The following is a 20865-nucleotide window of genomic DNA, read 5'->3' on the forward strand; positions in this document are numbered from 1 at the left end:
CTACTCAAAAGGCAGAAGATAATAAGCATCTATTCATCCAGTATTCCAGGTCCACCATTTCCCTTTGACAGAAACTAGTCCCGTCTCAACACATCACATTACCTCAAAATACTATATGTATGGGCTTCACATGGCAAGCAATTAAAAATGTCAGCATCTCTCCAGTAAGTTAAAAGGCACTCCCTTTGTGCCGCGATGGGCCAGGACAGTGACCGTCTCTGGATGACTTCACTGCAGTGTGGTCCGTCTCTGTAGATAGTATAAAGGCTTGGATGCAGGTCGGAATGTTTGCAGTACTATGTTAACGCAGGGCGCGTGGCAGCCGTCCGCCCCGCGCCACACCTCCTCCAGCAGGACCGCCGCCGTGTGACATGAGGCTAACTATTGCATGAGCGTCCTACACGTGGGCCTAGCTAATTGCATCACGTAGAAAGGTCTGGTTCTCGCTAACCCCAGCGGGGCAGGTGCACCGTGGGGCAGGGTGGGGGAACTGAGAGGAGGGGCCTGAGAGGAGGAGGGGGGGGGAGGAGGAGGGGGGATAGAGGAGGAGGGGGGATAGAGGAGGAGGGGCCTGAGAGGAGGAGGGGGGGGCAGGAGGAGGGGGGATAGAGGAGGAGGGGCCTGAGAGGAGGAGGGGGGTGAGAGGAGGAGGGGGGATAGAGGAGGAGGGGCCTGAGAGGAGGAGGGGGGTGAGAGGAGGAGGGGGGATAGAGAGGGAGGGGGGTGAGAGGAGGAGGGGGGATAGAGGAGGGGGGGGGATAGAGGAGGGGGGTGAGAGGAGGAGGGGGTCGAGAGGAGGAGGGGGGATAGAGGAGGGGGGTGGCTTCCAATCAGAACATAACGCTTCCCCTTTTCCATTAACGGTTAATAAACTGCTGACTGTGCAGGATTTGTCCAATCTGGCGGCCCTCAACGCAGGCTTTATCACCTGTCAATTCTTTGTTCCGCGCGTCCTTGTCCGCACCGGGAGGTTAAAACAAAAGGCGTTACCGTTGGGATCTGTCGTAGTTCCAGTGCCTCATATCAGGCCGTAACCGTAAGGTAGTGAAGATACGGTGATACACACGCACTCTTCCCTCATTGTTCTCTCACGTTAGAACGAAGGTTCCCGTCTTATAGAAGAAGTCTTGTGGGGGCCGGGGCAGATCCAGGTCCAGGGGGTCCGCGGGGTGCAGGGTGTGAGTCCCGGTGGAAGCAGAGAGAGGCGTGTGTACTGTGCTGTGTAACAGAGTATAAAAGTGGATGTCCCAGACCCCTTCTGCTCTGTTCACTCACCCTCTCCCTCTCCCTGGGGTGGAAGGGAGAGGTTGCACTGAGCGCCTGGCGTCTCTTGCCCCCTGTCTGGTCGTTCCCGGGACAGGGAACTCGGGATTCGTTGAGATGATCGAAGTGGAATGTTAACGTGTTTATCGTCGCAAATGCACGGTGAAGGATCACCCTTGGCGACGGGAGCGGTCCGCAAGGGGATCGGCTATCAGTGCCGACTAGTGTTCCAGTGACTACCAGTCTTTTGAAGCATCAGAATGTCTTTATCCAACCTCAAGACTAGGCCTGTGATGCCTAAACGTCCGACCTGACGGCCCCTGAATCGTGGTGGGGGTGGGGGGGACGGTGTTCCGGGTCCTGGTGGGCCCTCGATGGGGGGGGGGGAGGGGGGACTAGGACAAGACCAGGAGGTGCGGGGGGAGGGGGTTACAGGGCGCCCTGGTGTGCGTGGCAACCGTCGCACACCCGCACCGGGTGGTCCCAGCCGCGGGACGGCACCGGCTTGGTGTGCGTGGAGCAGGGGCCGCACACGCCCTGGCCGCAGGCCCTGCAGTGGTGTTTGGACATGGCTGGGGTGAAGCCCTTGGTGCACTGGTGGCACTGGGTGATATCCTGGTCGGGGATCCAGTAATCTGGCCGGGCCATGCCCTTCACAAAGCCTGTGGGGGGGGGGGGGGAAACCAATTTAAGCGGAACGCCTAAGGTTGTCCATCAGACGACCTTGGACTGTTGTAACCTTTCAGGTAGTATTCTAAAGGTTGATAGCTTTCCAAGGAAGGGTGGACCTTCATAATTTAACCCGTTCCCCCCGTCGTAACACAACATCTGCATTTAACATATACTTTTTTTATTTTTATCTATGGCTAATAAACGAAGGAAAAACTACGAATCATCTTCTGGGAGCACTGGGTGTGAGTATAAGCATTAGATGTTGACATGTCGTACCACTGCCGCAGACCACTCACACCACAAGGCTCTGAATTACAAGGACAAATTACATTTGTCATCCAATATGGTAAAGTTGCAGTTGAAGTCGTAGAACAGATTTAGTAGCATCAATGGCTCACTGTTTCAGTGTCTGAAGTGATTTCCCTTCTCTCCAACGGAGCAATACAAACCCCACTTGATATATAGTCTCTCAGTTGTTATCTAGCCTAGAGCCCTAGATTGTATATCCGGCCCTTATATCTGGGGAGCCATTAATGATCGATCTGGGTCTGGGTTTTTTCACGTCGACAAAATAGGTCTGGGTGGTTGAACAAAAAACGCCTGCATCCAACGCACTTAACACTGGGAGCCGAGAGACGCAGCTGTACTCACACAGAGGGTAGTCCACGGCGTTGGTGACCATGTCCAGGGTGGACTGGGCCACCTCCGTTACCCTGCGAGCCATGAGGCCCCGTGGCTCCGCTTTGGACACTGGAGGGAGGGAGGGGGGGGGGAAAGGGAGGGAGGGGGAGAGAGAGAGAGAGAGAGAGAGAGAGAGAGAGAGAGAGAGAGAGAGAGAGAGAGAGAGAGAGAGAGAGAGAGACAGAGAGAGAGAGAGAGAGAGAGAGAGAGAGAGACAGAGACAGAGACAGAGACAGAGAGAGAGAGAGAGAGAGAGAGAGAAAGAGAGAGAGAGAGAGTCCAATTAGAACCGGTAAAGGGACAAAGAGCAATGAGAAAATGCAAGAAAATGCAAGAAAAAGCATAAGGGAGAGTGAGGAGAAAATTAAGCAAGTAAGGAAGTGATCAAGTGGAGTCACGTGAACCCGTTCTACTGCCGGAACAATGCCATGACCGGCTGTGTTTCCCTGGGTGCGCCTCACCTTGGGTGCCAGTGTCCGACGGCCCCCCGTGCCGGTGGCAGGTCTGGCACACTCGGACCGGCGCCGCCCCCCAGCCCCTCTCCGGCACGGGCATCCTGTGGCTAGAGCAGGGCTGGCAGAAGCCTTCGCCACAGGAGCGGCAGTGATGCTTCCTCTCCGCCTCCTCAAACTCCTTCTTGCATCCCTGGCACACCTGGGCAGAGGAGTAGACACAGGGACAGGGACTAAGCTGTGAGGGGCCTCCTGGAGACAGCATCATATCATGGCAATGGGACCATGTCATTGTGATTATATTGTTCTTGTTCTGTATAAATGGGATAAAAATCTGTCTGTTGAAGGCAATGAAGGCCATTGTGTCTGAGGGACATTGTGTCTGTATCTAGATTGTATCTGTAGGACATTGTGGGCCCTATTTGAACCCAGCACAATTGACTTTCTACACAATGTATCGTTGCTAGTTTTCCCCCGCAGCACACTCGCGCCACTACACTTGCTCCCTGAGAGGCACGTGGGCGAAAAGCAGAGGCGGGTTCCAGCGCAAATGATACATGGTGCTATTTTACTGATCGAAAAAGCCATTGCGCCACTGACCGGCAAAAACCTGGTCTAAATGCCCTAGCGGATAGCGCAGTTGGTGTTGCTATTTTGACGTGCCAAGGCAGGTCGGAACTGCAACATAAGCTTACACACACGCAGGCTATACACAGCACAAACACGCAAAGGATTAGCCTAATTTAAATATTATGATTTTAAAGATTTCTACAGGGCGCATATGTGTGAAACTGTATAGAAATAGTATCTGGATTGTGAAAAATCTCGTTTTAGGGTAATTATAACGTTGGTTAAATTATTTGGGAAAGAACAGCTGATACAGCGTCAAGAAGTTGTGCATTTTAAAACAATGCATCTGCAAACACTGTACAGCAAACACATATTTTCTTGACACAGACATCGTGTACAAGCCCATAACTTTTAGGATTGAGGACTATTTGATCATGAGTAAACATATTTTTACCGCGAGGGAGTGTTTAATAGAATGAATTAAATCGGGTGATGTGTGGCGCTTGTGTGTGCACCCATCTGTTTAAACACACGCTAACTAAACACATAACGCACTACACAGTCCATCCATGGCAATGTATATTAACGGGGGACACATGCATAATATGAACGATCGATCAGGATAATGTGTACAATACTGGTAAGAAACTATGTTTGTTAATGTATTGCCGGCCGCATATCATTAAATAGAACCACAGTTGCGGCCACAGGACTGCATATCATATATGTGTTAAGTTCTCTTTGCTGAAATTTACGTGAGGCCTCAGTGTTTCTGAAGTTGTAGAAGAAAACGCTTTTCCATGTGTGAATTAGGGCTATTATTTGGCCTAATCTGAGCCATTTGAAGTTTGTCTCAGCAGAGACTGCTGTCAAAATATCAACTCGTCAAGTTAAAATGTGCTGGCTCTTAAAGGGGACAGAAGATCGAACTCTCATTGGTTTGTTGCAGGTTACGCCCAAAACAGACCTACTGGTTTCAGACCAACCCATTTTAGATTTGCGTTGGGCGCAAGGGTAATTTATCCGCCGGTATAATAGCAACAGCGCCAGAGATCCGCCAACAAAGCTACTGCTTTTCGCGTTTCATACTTGTGTTTCAGACCGTTCAAATAGGGCCCTGTGTTCTTCACATAGTTGGGCCTGTTTTAGGTGGAGACGAGTCAGTCAGATTTGAGTCTTTGAGTCATTAAGTCCACTGTGCAATCGAGAGCCTGTGAGTTTATTCTACCAGAACCCTGATGCTTCTGCACATCTTCTGCAGTGACTCAAATATACAAAGCATTTGGTAGCGTACTTGGTAAACATCAAGGGCAGAAGAATGTGGTTTAATATGTTATGTTGCTTTTATATGATTGTTTTCTGACTGTGAATAAATAGACTGGCCAATAGTTCATGAAGAGGAATCAATGGCTACAAAACGTGGGAATCCTTGTGTTAAAGTATTTCGGTATGGTAACTATGAAGCAAAAGGAGGGGAATTGTATTTAACCCGCATGGAGCGACAAACCGCAGACCTCCGCATCTATCTAGTAGCTCCGGGCTGCCATATGTTTCTGACCTCCGATCTGACTCCCGCTCCGTTTTTATCAAGTAGGCGTGGCCTATGTGACGTATTGTCTCCGGCTTCCTCACCTGTCTAAAGGTGCTGCCATCTGTGGCTGGAGTAGTTATTGCAGCTTGTATGTTGGGTCCTGCCCCCTTGTGGCTATGTATAGTAATTACAGCTTATGTGTTTGATCCCGCTCCCATGTGGCTATGATGGGGTAATGCAGCTTATATGTTTGATCCTGCTCCCGTGTGGCTATGTGGGGGTAATGCAGCTTATGTGCTTAATTTACGTAACACTTGTGTGAAAACTGTCCCAGCAATCCTATCGTCATGTTGGATTAATTCTCAGTGTCTTCCCTGTTTGGCCAAACCAGTTGTTCTAGTTTTTTTCAGCCAGGCGCCACACTCCTCTGTATGAATATTTAGACCCATCCTTTCCCTTGTCCTCGTGCTACCCTGATGCTGGCTCCACCCATGAAGTGTCCCAGCTCTCCCATGAAGGCTCCCCATATACCAGTGGTTCCCAACCTCCGACGGTCGGCGCACCACTGAATGGTCATCAAGACCTGCTGCAGACCACCTCATTGCAAACAGTAAACAATGTATAAATAGTGCCGGCACCCCTATAGACACAACTATTTCTACTATCAGTGTCGTAGTAATACTATTACTGCCGGCAGGCCATGGCCGGTTGGGAAGCAATTTAGCAAAAAAAAAGAACACAAAACATCAATGGAATACACTGTAATGGAAAACATACGATGGAATGAAACCAACTTACTAAACAATATTTATGATAATATAATATACATTTATCTATATTATCTTTATGTTATAGCTCCCACAGGTTGTAAAGCGCTGCATATAAAACCCTGTTACCTGTTCTCCAATTTTAACTCTTAGTGCTGTAACTTTGTATAAGTGTATAACCACTTGTGTTGTAAACCATGCATTGCTTACAGGAGCTCACCATTCCTTCCTTCCACATATAGGGATTACCACAAAGGCTAAGTGACTTTGTATATTTCAGAAAGAGTGAGTGAGTGTGAGTGTGAGTGTGAGTGTGAGTGTGTGTGTGTGTGTGTGTGTGTGTGTGTGTGTGTGTGTGTGTGTGTGTGTGTGTGTGTGTGTGTGTGTGTCAGCACTCACAGTGATCTGGTTGTTGGGCCTCCAGTAGGGCGGGGCCACCTGGTCCGTGAGCCAGGCGGTCACAGCCTTAGTGGGCCCCGTGCTGTACTCGGACACGGACTGGACCACATAGTTGACCCCGTCCAGGACCCTCTGGGCCGCGTTCTGGTGGTCCACCAGGAAGGCCTCGCTCTGGGGCCAGGAACAGAGAGGACAGGGGAGAGAAGGAGGAAGGAGTTGGGGTATGGGGGGGAAGAGGAGAGAAAGTGATGGGAACCAGTGAGGATGCAAGTGGGGGTTCATCGACAGCACACATTGATTAGGCAGAGATTAAAACTAACGACGTCCCGTCGTCCCGGGAACGTAATTAATTGTCATCGGGAGGATCAACAACAAATCAAAGGAACAAATTTCTCCTTCGGGGGATTAATAAAGTTGTATCTTATCTTATCTTATCTTATCTTATCTTATCAATATTCTCTCTCGGGTCGGCCTTGAGACGAAGAGAATTTTTTGGGCACTGACTTAATTTTTCTGTTTACGTTTTCAACACTTTCTGCGAACCAGAACGGGTTTGCAGTCTGTGGAAAAGACTTGTGAAATGGTAAATGGAAAAAGGACTGAGCTTCGTTCAATTGGATGGCGCGCTCGCGTTTGTGTTGTTCCGTGAGACGCAGAGACTGCTTGCAACAATGGTGACGGCCTTTTAACACTGCCGAGCTGGTTCGGTCGCGGCTTGGCACGCCTGGCAGTTTCCCCGTCTTATCTCAAGTCTCCTGTGTAAAACCGAAGGGGGTCAAATCCCCCGTTCGTCACGGCGCGGGACTTCTTGGTTCACTGGAGAAGGGTGGGCTGCGCATGGAGTCTAGACCCCCTTTTTTATGAATGAGGACACCCGTATGCAAGAATGAGTTCACGTCGGAGTGTAGGCTACGAACACGATTAACTATTTACAAGTGCAAAAACGCCAACATATTCTTTATTTTGCTGACCACTTGTTTTTTATCCCGACAAAAGCCAGGATAAAAACCTTGGCAGCTATCGCACGAAGGAACCTCTAGACCTGGATTATGCCTGTGTGTGTCTGTGTCTCCCCTTGGTCGACAGACATGAGCTACAGCCTCCCCCGCTGACTGAGCAGTTATCAGCAGGTAAACAAGGGTAGTCGGGGTGAACTGCTCTCCTACAATCAGTAGGGGGCACTGCTGTTCCTCCGCCACACTGCCCAGACAAGCACAGCTTCATCTTCACTTTTTCATCTATTTCTAAAACCTGTTAAATACAATTCATTGATTAAATAGCCTACGGCAATTCAATTCAAATCAGGTCAAATTCATCAAGGGACCGTGTGTCTACAGACACGTGTGTGTGTGTGTGTGTGTGTGTGTGTGTGTGCGTGTGTGTGTGTGTGTGTTAAACGAGGTGCACCAGAGGCTGGCTTCAGGAGAGTACTCACGCCCTCCCACACGTGCTTGACCTCCGGCCGCACCACGCCGCTCTCAGGGTCCTGGTTGCCCATCCAGTACTGTCTGCTGCGGTAGATGATCCCACAGTTACCACACTCCAGCACGTACCTGGGGGAGAGAGGCAGAGAGAGAGAGAGAGACGTTAGAGAATACAAAGAAACAACTGCAGTAGGAATTAGTAGGGGACTGAACGTATGCAGCCTGAGAGAGAGAGAGAGAGAGAGAGAGAGAGAGAGAGAGAGAGAGAGAGAGAGAGAGAGAGAGAGAGAGAGAGAGAGAGAGAGAGAGAGAGAGAGAGAGAGAGAGAGAGAGAGTGAGTGAGTGAGTGAGTGAGTGAGTGAGTGAGTGAGTGAGTGAGTGAGTGAGTGAGTGAGTGAGTGAGTGAGTGAGTGAGTGACAATGAGTACATACCCAGACCAGGCGTATTTGGCCAGTCCAAACCATGGGTTGTCTGCAGAAGAGGAGGTCTTGGGCACCACAATCACTTCTCTTCCTCCTTCGTAGCACCTCTGGAGGTAGAGACAGCGATAGATAGATAGAACACACACACACACACACACACACACACACACACACACACACACACACACACACACACACACACACACACACACACACACACACACACACACACACACACACATTATAGGACAGTGCTCATCTGAACTCAGATGCATGTATGATCGGCCTTCTCAGTTGCTGCCCCCACCCTTTGGAATTCACTCCCCTCCCACATCAAAGTCTCTCCAACCCTCTCTTCTTTCAAATCTGCCCTAAAAACATACCTTTTCACACTAGCCTTCCCCACCTAACTCCCACCTTATTCTTCATGTTTAACCTCTGTTTTTCTTTTATTCGTAGTCTGTCTTACATAGTTTTGATAGGGCAATATGTAAAGCGTCTTAGAGTACCATATTAAGCGCTATATAAATTTCATTTATTATTATTATTATTATTATTATGTTTGTATGTCTGTATGTGTGTGTTACCTTGCAGATGAGGACCTTGTTGTTGAACTGGTGTGCGTACTGGCACAGACCATCCGCTACGTGGGGGACCTTGTCCCTCAGGTGGTTCATCCCATTCTTACAGCGCACACTGGGGGCAGACAGGACAATCGCTCGCTACCAGAACCACGCCACACGTCAATGAAAAAAAAAACATAGGTCGTACCTCTCGGGTGAAAACCTCACATTTCCATAATACGAGTACGACCATTTATTTTATAAACCAAAAATATATAAAAACTAGTTCCTCTGCCATTGAGAAGTGTTGCTGCTCACTCATCTCTGATGGAAAGGCCAGATTGATTCAACCTAACCAATCAGGGAAAATATGATTAAATATGATGTTAAACTTTAATTGGCTCACACAGAGGTCGGCGCAGTCAACTCTACACTGATATTCTCGAAGTGCATTTCACTCACTAATAGCTGGTGGATGGCTTTGCTATTTCTAACCAATTACACTCCAATAACAGCTGTTAAATCCTACCTCCAGCCTTGGGTGTTATGGCCTCTCTCAAAGCCCAGATAGGCTGTGGCTGCCCGTCTGGACGGAGCAGCAGCAGTGGACAGGAGGCCCGGGAGGACTTACTTGCAGCTGAGGCAGACGGAGGAGCAGGTGAAGTACTCGTCAGGGAAGAAGTTGAGGGTGATGAGGCTGTCTGAGATCTCCCCACAGAAGCGCTTACTTAAAGCCTGGAGGGGCAACAGGGCAGGGGGTTAGAGCTCAGCAGGACCCAGGGGAGACAATATTACAGTCCACAACCCTTTATAATTCTATCTCCACTATTTAAATGACTAGGCTACAGCGTGCTGTGCCCAAGGTTGCCTGATTTGGCGGGAAATCTAGCCCTATCTGGCAGCCCTGGTCCTGAACCATTAAGGGCATTAGTTAAGGATCTGGCATGCTTTTAAGTCATTTTAGTTGCTATTGATTCAATGCATTTCGAGAGAGAATCCGACTGGACCTGCACTAGGGTACGCCATCATGCAACGGTGGATGTTATGGACGTGGCTCTGCCGTGATGAAACTACAATGTTCCCAAGATGCAGGGACCAAGATTTCGACCAAATGGTCGCATTCTGCAAGCAAAATTTGGGAGTGTGCGATTGAACTTTACACCTGGTCGTGCATGTGCAACCAGTAAATTACCCCTTTTTTATTTTTGGATTTTTACACGTTAAACGGAAGAGGCGCATCAATGAATCCAGAATCTGTAGCAGGCCAATGAGTGTGAAAAGGATAGGGAGTGTGAGAAGGATAGGGAATTTGTGGTGTCCTAGAGATTATCGGGCGAGCGGAAACGTCTGTGAGTAGGAGAAAGATTTCACAACCTGCTACGTGCGTTTGAACAATGAGCAAGCAAACTATTGACTTGTTCTTCCGACCTGCGGCTAGTGTGCCAGTGCCACAGTCTATAGTGTCCCAGTCGGATGATGATCCAGACGTTTGTGTGGCTATAAAGGGCCGAACCCACCATTTTCGGGAAGACAGGCTGCGAGTTAATGTACTGTCAGAAGACGAACTCCATGAACTGCGAATGTTAAAGTCGCTACCCCAGAACTGCGGGGAACACCAAGTTTGCCGACAGGGCAGGCACTTTGGAGTTCAAACACAATACACTAGTTAAACACAATCTTAGCCTCAAGCATAGAGTATGCCTATATATGTTAATAAATGAAAAAGCAAGGCCACTGCCGGTTGCTTTTAGAAGACAAGAGGCTGTAAATCATAGTGCAGATGAGGCAGAAATGATGCTGAAATTTTACACGGCATACTTCGTTGCTAAGGAGGAACTACCCTTCACCAAATTCAAAAGCCAGCTCGACATTCAAAGGAAGAATGGCTTAAAACTTAACGAAACATACAACAACGATAGAGAATGCACACAATTCGTTGGAGTAATTGCGGATACTCTGAAGGGGAAGACTGACACGAAGATCAAGGATGCTCCGTATCTATCAATTATTATCGATGGGGACATCAACGATTAAAGCGTCTTAGAGTACCATATTAAGCGCTATATAAATTGTATTTATTATTATTATTATTATTATTATCATCAACGTTTCGACCATGGAATGCAAAATCATTACGCAAGGATCCTAATCGAAGGGAAACCAAGGAATATTTTGATTGGCCACATAAAAGTGAAATATGGACATGCTCAAGGAATGTTTTAATTCAAATTATGTTTAGACCAATCACTATCTTCTTTATTTGTCTTTACTGTGAATATATTTGTAGTTTAAATAATCACTTCAGGTGCGATAAAGGGCTTTTCACATGAGAGGCGTTTAGTTTGTCACTCATGCGCGCAAGCGTGTAAACCGTTGGGATAGATGAAAACTGTTTTCTTTTTTTAGGGCACAATAAAATGTGACACTGAATTTGAAACAGCACATTGTCATTTCTGCATTTATTATCAAAATATTTATTAGCAATACAGTAAGATTTGTAGAAATGTGATTATTTGGTTAACCTGGTTGTGCTCCTAAAATGTTAGGTTAGGGGCCACAAGTGGTTAGAAAAGTAAGTCTGGACCCCTGAGATGGATGACTAATAGGGCATATCAGATACTTGAATACCCCATGTTTTCTTAACGTGTTGCTTCATGAAGGCTCTTTAAAACGTGGACAACTCGGTGAAAATGACAACGCCATTACAAAGGTTGCAATTTAAATAATAGTTTTTTAACAAAGGCTCCCAATCACAAAAGCGAACTAAATAGTTTTCACATCGAGAATGGTTGCTCTCGCTTGCTCTCCTGTCCATAGATCCTAATTTGTATGATTGTGTGAAAATAATTGTTGTCATTGTTTCTATTGGTGCGTCGCTTTAGAAGTCCCTGCTGCAAGGAATGGTGGGCAGGCATTATCTAATTTACTTTCGTAAAGGATGGTCCAGTCCCCTATGCTGAAGGAGATAAGAAAGGAAGCACGAAGCACCTTTCCTTAGCATTTAGAGAATCTAACAGCTCTCATCATTTACATTTACATTTAGGGCATTTAGCAGACGCTTTTATCCAAAGCGACTTACAATAAGTACATTTGTCATAAGAAGTGCATCAATATATCGCTGTCGGTACAGAAAGGATGTTCATAGAACAAAGTACAACAATCGCTAGGCTAACCAATTCTCCGTGTTACAGCAATGATAGCAGCTACTGCAGTTGCTACACAGTCAAGTACTATAATAAAATACAATACAATATAACACAACACAATACAGTGTACAATGGTGGCCAGAAGGGGGAGGGTGGCTATGCAGTGTCGAGGTGGACTCTGAACAGGTGAGGCTTTTTCGGAAGATAGTGAGCGATATCATGGCTGCCACTTTGACCCTTCTGGGTCATTTCACTCAGTGAGGAACCCTCCTAAGCCCTTCTGACAGCTGTGGGACCAGTCGATGGGGCGTTTCTGAGGTTTGCTCTTTGATTGACTTTTTCAAAATACATTTTGATGAGATTTACTTTTGGAATTTCCGATTTCTGGATTTCTGGATCTTTTTTGGGTTCTTTTGATTTTAATGATAAGACAAAAACAAAGTCTAGCACTTATTTCATTTGTGATTGACTGCATATGGATCTATATAAAATATTTATTGTTTTGTTTCTCCCTCATTTACTGTTATTGTGGGTCTGATTTGAAAACAAAAGAACAAAGGAGGGCACGAACGAACAAAAGAGATTATCATAGCCCAAGGGAATCAACGAATTAGAGATAGATTCACGCCAACGATTGACCTGAGCGCAGGTGAACCGTGTCACCTGACCACCTCGCCCCTCTCTGCTCATTGGTCAACCATTAGGACAGGTAGGTAACAGGCAAGGAGGGAGAGATCTTCACATTTAAACAACCGCTTTAACATGCCAAGAGCGAGCCTCTCAGCACATTCAAGTCTTATTCCGACCGGGGGACAAACGTTGTGAGGGCTCTCTTGGCGGGTGTAGACGTAGCTTACCTCCAGGGCGCGGAACACGATGGCGGGCTGGCGAGGCGAGCGGGTGTGGGTGTTGCGCACCTGCTGCCGGACGGCCTCCAGCAGCAGGCTGTAGTCGGTGGGCGGGGCCACGGTCTGGGTGCCCACATACTGCATGGAGCTGAAGGCCTCTGTCCCGAGGCTCAGGTCGTGGAAGCGCCGCTGGAGCAGCGTGTCGGCGTGGCCCGCCGCTAGGGACTCTAAAGGGGGGGAGAGAGAGATCAGCACCGGGTCCTATTTACATAGAAACCAGTCCACGCAGAAGTGTGCGTGTGTGTGTGTGTGTGTGTGTGTGTGTGTGTGTGTGTGTGTGTGTGTGTGTGTGTGTGTGTGTGTGTGTGTGTGTGTGTATGTGTATGTGTGTGTGTGTGTGACACATTAAAGGTTGCGTAGGTGATTCGCTTTTTTGGCCATTTTTGCAAAATTACTTGAAATCCTTATCATAACCCGCTTACAGCCACTGAGTTAGAAGTACTGACATGAAAATTAAACTTGTCAATCATCTGTGGAACGGGCAGGGCTCGAAAAACTCCAGCCAATCATTTCCATTGCCACCGAGTTTCATTGGACAGTAAGTACGTCAATCAAACGGTCGTACTGCACTCCCCCTCCCCCCCTCCCCCGCGCCCCGCGCGCGACCCCTTCGTGCAGTACTCGTGACCCAGAGCTCGTGACCCAGAGCAAGCTCCTGTTTGTTGTTATCCTGCGGTAGCTACTGGAACTAGTTAATCCACATTTGGACCTAGCAGTAGAAGACAATTTCCATGGCAGACAAGACGCCACCATCCCCACCACCACCACCACCACCAGCAAAGAGAAGGAAAACTCTTTTTCAGAGAGTAATTGATAATAAAAACGCTGAAAGAGAAAAACTGAAATCAAGAATAATCCTAGGCGCTGCTTTTGAACGTTTGCGGCAACTGAAGGACGAGAAGGGTCTAAAAACCGATGCTTGTGTGGCGGTTGACCTAGTTTCAAAGTTTATACCGTTTATACTCGGTAATACCGGTGTTGAGACGAGTGTATTACTCGGTGTGAAAATGTCCACACCGCGGCAACCCTAGTGAAAACCAGGACTTCCAATACAATTATATGAAACAAACATACATTTTCTAAAAATAGTAATGATTTATGTGACCGTTTAATGTTTATAACATCTGGTGCAACCATAGCCGCGAGAACGTATTCTCAGCAGGGGGTGCTGGGAAAAAAAAACCCGGCCTGCACTAGACTCGCAACTCGTCACATTGATAAAAAAAGATATATAGCAGCGCAGCTCAATTACACCAGTGCATGCGCGCACAGTTGAAAATCGATCGTTGTGTTCACTTCCTTCACACCATGGTTCACATCGAGCTGCTCACAGAACAAGTTTAGCGCACCACCGCTACCCTCACACTTTTTCATATAACCTTTTTTCAGCACTAGGACATATGAGCATTAAATAAATGCTGCGTCTCAACATGCCTTGGACAGCAGCGAGGATGACTCGCTTTGCCACGGGCCGAAACAGTTCGGAGCGACCACAGCCAGAGCGAACACAGCGGGGCAGAGGAGTGTCAGGAAGTCATTGGTGTACACATCAGTACGGCCTATTTGCACTACTGTTTAGTGGCAATGCAGTGTTTTATTCTATGCATTTTTATTTTCGTATATTATTTCAATTAATACAATTTATTTATTCATGAAATCAAGATCTGGTCTTCAAATCTTTTTTCCAAATATAGGTCGTATTACAATGGGGTTTGTGTTTATATTCGGACCAATACGGTACAGCGGACGCTCACATGACGTTAAGCATTTCCTGGTGCATAATGTGACGCTTCAGAACCTAAAATCCCGTTTCTCCCCGTTGATACGACAACACATAACCGGCGTTTTCAGAAATCTCCACTTTGGCCGGAGTTTTTAGAAATGATCGTTTTCTGTGATAAGACAGGGCCTCGGACAGGGGGTGTTGCAGCACCCCCAAAACCCCTACTTCCCGCGGTACTGGGTGCAATTTACAGCTGAATGTAGTGCCATGTTGTTAAACGAAAACCTACGCTAGCCTGGCTCGCTCTCGCGCATCTCTGTTCGCGCTCGTGCATGATTGCGCGTCCAGGTACTTGGAATGGGTGGAGTCAGAGTCAGCGTTGAAGGAGAGGGGGTAGGACCATTTGAGTTGTGTATTTTCAAAATCTGCTGGCGTTTCGCAAATCGCGTACCCAACCTTTAATGTCTGTCTATCAAGGTATTAACCGTATTTTGATCCAGTGGAGTTCCAATCCATTGTGAATTGATGTTGTCATAAAAATAAACGTGAGGCCATCTGCAGCTCACGGTGAAGAATGTAGTCTGAAGAAAGTCTGAAGAAACGTCCTCACACAGTATCTGTTTGCCTCCCTGGATGTGTGGGTGTTTTGTTGCTGTGCCCACCGTGGCCCAGCAGCTGGGTGTGGGTGGTCTCCTGGAAGACGATGACGGCGGGCCCCAGGGAGGAGAGGGGCACGTCCAGGCCGCAGCGGCTGGACAGGGCCCTCAGCTCGGGTGTGAAGTGCTTCAGGTAGGCCGCCGACGCGCTGCTGAGGAACTGGAACATGTCGTTGTGGAGGCGCTCGGCCCGCGTGCGGTACACCACCAGGTCGGACACGGCCAACACCTTACAGGGGGGGGGGGGGGGGGGGGGGGGGGGTGTTAGTAGGCACACATTAGGGTTGGACAAATACTTTTTATTTATTAATTTATTAAGACTTTATTTTGCATTTTTTGGCTTCATTCCTCAAGAGATAGACAGGAAGTATCGCCCCAAATCAATATTTTAATTAATAAAATAAGGCGCTCTAAAAGACTAAAGTATTTCACTGCTCTTCAAGGTGGTGCTCAAAACATGAATGAAAGAAACTTGGACGGAAGTGAACTAAACAAAGACCAGTAACTGAAAAACTCTGTTTGGACCGTGAATAAAGACGGAAATCCAGCGCTTTTCCTTCATTTTGATTCATTTTTATTTTCATCGTTAGACATACATCGTGATGGATCGTCAAACGATTGTCTAACAATATATAGAATATTTCAGAATCGCTGTATCGCGATATTATCGGTATCGCGGGTCACGTATCGTATCGTGAAGTACCATGTGATTCCCAACCCTACTGAACATGGCAGTGAAAGTCATCATAGTGCACTGTTCCAAGCACAAAACAGACTGATGGAAGAAAGGCAGATGGAAGACATCAGTATTCTTCATACTAGTTCTCCTCCATAATACTGTTTCTCCAAAGGTGCAGGCACATTACGTCGAGAGTGAAAAACTGGTACTGCATGAGGCCAATAGGACCGTCCCAGAAGGGTTCATGTGCGTACTCAACAGGTAGCAGAGCTGCGTCGTAAGTAACGCGACGTTTGGACAAAGGAACATGCAAGGATTCTCCCTCAAAAGAAACAGCAGGTCAGTGGAGCAGACTCTACCTTCAGCAGGAGCCTCATCCTCTGGTTCTGATTGGTGGCTGCCCCCAGCAGGCCCTCTGTGTCCAGGGCCAGCAGGCTGAGGGAGGGGTCATAGGCGGCCCACACCCCCACGGTACAGGAGCTGGGGGACTTGGAGGTGTAGAACACAGTCTCGCCCCCAAAGAGGATGTGGTTGAGGGTGTGGGACTTGCCGTCGCCCGTGTTGCCGAAGACGGAGAGGACCTTGACCTCGGACATGTCCCCGCAGCCCAGCCGCTCGACAAACTCACACTCGTCATGGACCTGGGGGGAGGGATGTTCGCTTGGTGAGGAACGCTATTTATACCAGTCACCTCAACACACGTGGAATCAATGCTCCGGCCACCTGTTATAAGTGTGCCATGCTCAGCCCAACATGGAGATATTTGCAAGACACGGAAACAAATTTGTTTGCTTCTGGCAAACAGATTGTGAACCGTCTCATCGCTGGTCTTGGTGCTAAACTGTTGGCCATTACTCCAATTGATGTCCAATAATCTTACTCGACATAGAGACAAAGCATGCAAAGTGCTATGTGCATGTGAATTGCAATACAAAGAAAACCTTGGGTGTTTTATAAAATTCTAATTCAAATAAAACCATTAGATAAATCTTTTTGCACCATGCCCTAACCCAATGTCATACGTCTCACTGACCTTTATATATCCTATAGGAATATACTGTATAAGAGTCAGCGAGATGTATAGTATGATAGATGTATGTACAATTCAGCGATATAGCATATCAATCAATGCATCTCAATGAATAATATGTATCCCTATATATCATACCATTAATCTCTCACTGAATCATTTATATATCCCAATATCCTAAATCTCCATGAATCATATCGCTATATCATACATCTCACTGAATCATATATATCCCTATGTCATACCATACATCTCACTGAATCATATATATCCCTATATAATCATATCATACATTGCACTGAATAATATATATATCCCTATGTCATACCATACATCTCACTGAATCATGCATATCCCTAGGTCATACCATACATCTCCCTGGGCTCTTTTAATGAAGGAGAATCCATACAGATCGGTCTTTGTACTCACCACCCCTAAGCCATGGAATTATTTGCATTCAGGTCATAACACAATCACAGTGACTCAATCACCATGGACTTTTCCTTTACTTAACGGACCTACTTGGGAACCCTGAGCGTTACTTCAATTGATGGTTAGTCTTATATCAATGTGTGGTAAGACATGGGTTTATAAGGAGACATAAAACAACACAAAAGGGAGTCTTGTTTCGTGTGGGCTATTAATAACCCTATAATTTCATGAGCACAGATGAGTGCACACACACACACACACACACACACACACACACACACACACACACACACACACACACACACACACACACACACACACACACACACACACACACACACACACACACACACACACACACACACACACACACACACACACACACACACACACACACACACACACACACACACACACACACACACACACACACACTCCATCTGTACTTTTTTTGACCAGTCCCCATTTTATAAGGATCTTCTGTGTTGGCCAAGCTGCCATCTCTATTCATTGTCTGACTATGACCCTATCAAAAGAGAAGCTCGATAGTGAGCATGGCATTGCATTAGTGCTTTGTCTCTCTAAAACGAGGCGTAGCGGCTAGTTTTAAGCTAAGCTAAGTCATCGTTAGCTACCTGCAGGTTTTCCTGTTCGTCTACAAGTAGGAAACTGCGGTCCTTTTCCGTTTGTTTCCCCGGCTTTCTGGGAGAAAGAAGCGTTATACTCTCCATTTCTTTCATCAGTATGTCTGACATCCTCTTTTAATAATAAAACATTGTTCCGTAGCGGACGGCTACGAAATCGAAAGTTCGCCCACTTCTGCGCTGTCAGTCAGTCAGTCACAACAACAGTGCGAAGAGTCACGTGGGACACAAAGGGGCTGGCATTAAACATGACGTCAGAACGCGTCAGTGGTCTGTCATGTGTGTTTAGGATGGACCGAGCGACCCATTGGCATCATCTTGTGGTGCAAAGGCCACATACATTTATATATTGATAGTTGGAATTTATGATTGCAGATTTTCTCAGTAAATTTAAAGATACTTGCAATAACATACTTTTAGATTACATGATTGCATGTTTACAGCTGTGTTTTAGTTGTATTGGCCTGCAAACAAACAACTGCACATAAGACCTCATAGGTGCTAACAAACGCTGTATTCTTGCTCAGAACCAGTAGAATTGCAGTGAATCAAAGTTTCCATTGAACTGACATTTTAATGGAGCAGTGCTGCTATGTTCGAGCTCCTTGCTAATGTTCATTAAATATTTGTTAGTACCGATCTATAAATATCACATGTCACAGAATGGATTCTGAATGGCGCCACTGCTGCTAAATTGACATAAAGGAAGGTACTACAGCATTGCTTTCTCCTCCCTTTCTTCCTTCCTTTCTTCCTTCCTTTCTTATTTCCTATTCCTTATTTTCCTTCCTTCCCTTATTCCAAATCTCCACACTCCCCTGGTTTTTCCTTCCCTCTTTTGACTTCCTTCCTCCTACATTTTCCTGCCATCTCCTCTGTGCTAAGGAGGAGGGACGTAGGCCAATTAGAGGATAGAAATAAGGAGTAAACTCTCCAACTCAACAAAAGGGACACATAAAAAGGATACCCCCACCATGAATAATTTAAACTCTTCAGTGTAGGGCCACCTATACATGGCTAATTACAATTAAGAATGACTATGAACATGACTCTATTTCAGGGCCAAGGCAATGTAATCGCTCAATTTGACCACAACCACATTTAATTTAATTTATACCCAGATGGAGGATGAGGATGCAATGTTAGACACTTATCACTCTGAAATTGTCGGCAAAGGCTCTAGAGCAGAACACAACAGAGAGATAAAGAGAGAGAGAAAGAGAGAGAGAGAGAGAGAGAGAGAGAGAGAGAGAGAGAGAGAGAGAGAGAGAGAGAGAGAGAGAGAGAGAGAGAGAGAGAGAGAGAGAGAGAGAGAGAGAGAGAGAGAGAGAGAGAGAGGACAAACTGATTATTATTATTGTTGTCACTAATGAATGCACAATGTATGTTATAAAGCCAAAACTATTGTATTGAGTATAGGAAAGACAGATAGAGAAAGTGATAGAGAGTGAGGGAGGCCGAGAGATCACATGTTGAATCAATGTTTCACACCTTTTGACATTTGAGGAATAACATACAATTTTTATTGCAAGATTGAGAATAGCATCAAATATCTGAATAGTCGTCAAGATGCTTTCAAGTTGTTGTCAACGCGATGGAGATGAATAATGCTTTTCCACCTGCTTCCTCCTCCATCATCTGGCCGACAAACCAACAATGCATCAGAAAGACTGGCACTTTGAGAGACTGACAGTCCTGCAACCCAACCTTGACATAACTCCAGTCGTTTTAGGGCTTTACCCTTACAAGTCCAAGGCGGGACCGTGGCACCGCTGAGCCGCTAAACAGCCTGGTACTTGTAGTGCGACGGTCGCCAACATGTTTCATGTGTACATGCGTAAGAACTACACTTCCCCAAATGTGTCATCGTGAGCTCCCGCTCCCATTGGCTGGCCGCTGCAGCCGCAGCCCCAGAGAATGAATGAAATTGAAATAGCTGGTACATTACATGTACAATACCGGCCACCGCAGTGTTGCATTCTATCATACTATACCAAAATGGCCACAGCGGTACAGAACCCCCTCAAATCGTAAGTAGACTCTATTCCTAATATTTTGCATTTGGAAATCTTATCGCGCAAAGCAGGTCAGTGCAGTTGGGAAACAGTGCCAATAATTCATTGGTATTTGCGCTATACAATATAGACATTTAAAAAGAGAAAAAATAATGATATGGGTTCATGTTAGTGGAGGATTCCTGGGAAAGTTATATATCTGGTTGTGGTGTTTATTGTGTGCGCGGATGATGGTGTGTCTATGTGTGTGTGCATAGAGAGAAGCGCTCCTCAGCCGATCAGGATAAGCATTTCCCTGAGCCAGCAGCGATCGCATGTGTGAGGAGATAGCCTATGGTGGAATGTGAGAGAGGGAGAATTGGGTGACCCGGTATGTCCCTTGTTCATTCCGCGAGCCAAGATCACGGTCAGCCAAAGCGGGAACGGCGAGGGGACCGGGGGGGGGAGGTGACGTGTCTAGGTTTTATTCTAACAGCCAATGACCACATCCTAGTGGAGGAGGCTGTGATTTGGGTCCCTGTGTGTGTCCATTCAGGCAGAGGGAAACAGGTAGGCAGAATGAAGCCGGCGGCCAAACCGAGAGGCTGCCTTATTAGGTGTTGACAACTATTCTGCAACAATTGCGTCAATATAATATAATGTAACCAAATATAATATAACATAACATAATAGAAACGCAATTCCGTCAACTCCGTGACTTTATCCCAGGTGCATGATAACAATAAAACAAACGCAGTGATACAAAATGCATGGATTGCATTTGCTCGGTGCTAAAATGGGTCTTGGAGGAAATATTGCATCCACCGCAAAGTTCCAAAGCATGCGATTCCTTTGTGCTGTTTTCTCCCCCTGATCGTTTACAATCGTTTCAGCGCGCGGCGCGGAAT

General features: G+C 46.7%; 2 protein-coding genes across 2 annotated transcripts in view; one reads left to right on the top strand and one right to left on the bottom strand.

The window, feature by feature from the left end:
* Window positions 1-1675: 1675 nt before the first annotated feature.
* Window positions 1676-18162, bottom strand: si:ch211-11n16.2 (zinc finger FYVE domain-containing protein 1). Its single transcript, XM_056611585.1, has 12 exons — window positions 17955-18162; window positions 16217-16498; window positions 15185-15407; window positions 12749-12966; window positions 9377-9480; window positions 8770-8878; window positions 8192-8289; window positions 7771-7888; window positions 6336-6506; window positions 3078-3270; window positions 2587-2685; window positions 1676-1925 (listed from the first exon to the last, which is right to left on the bottom strand). The coding sequence occupies exons 1-12, from the start codon at window positions 18072-18074 to the stop codon at window positions 1693-1695; spliced, it is 1968 nt and encodes a 655-aa protein (XP_056467560.1). The 5' UTR covers window positions 18075-18162; the 3' UTR covers window positions 1676-1692.
* A 1626-nt stretch (window positions 18163-19788) lies between these two features.
* The window catches only part of dpf1 (double PHD fingers 1), a 17867-nt gene continuing 16790 nt past the window's right edge, over window positions 19789-20865 (top strand). Inside the window, 3 exon segments of the mRNA XM_056610852.1 lie at window positions 19789-19840; window positions 19843-19993; window positions 20514-20527. Coding sequence (XP_056466827.1) covers window positions 19789-19840; window positions 19843-19993; window positions 20514-20527 — 217 coding nt within the window.

This window comes from Gadus chalcogrammus, chromosome 16, assembly GCF_026213295.1.
Source record: "Gadus chalcogrammus isolate NIFS_2021 chromosome 16, NIFS_Gcha_1.0, whole genome shotgun sequence".
In the NCBI taxonomy this organism is placed as follows: Eukaryota; Metazoa; Chordata; class Actinopteri; order Gadiformes; family Gadidae; genus Gadus; species Gadus chalcogrammus.

What these genes read in the sequence shown, in the direction of transcription:
- si:ch211-11n16.2 (XM_056611585.1), bottom strand. Translation starts at nt 18,074, where the DNA reads ATGTCAGACATACTGATGAAAGAAATGGAGAGTATAACGCTTCTTTCT. An exon ending in CACCCAGCTGCTGGGCCACG is followed by an intron (nt 12,967 to 15,184) that starts GTGGGCACAGCA and finishes CCCCCCCTTTAG; the next exon opens with AGTCCCTAGCGGCGGGCCAC. An exon ending in TCGTGTTCCGCGCCCTGGAG is followed by an intron (nt 9,481 to 12,748) that starts GTAAGCTACGTC and finishes TTGCCCCTCCAG; the next exon opens with GCTTTAAGTAAGCGCTTCTG.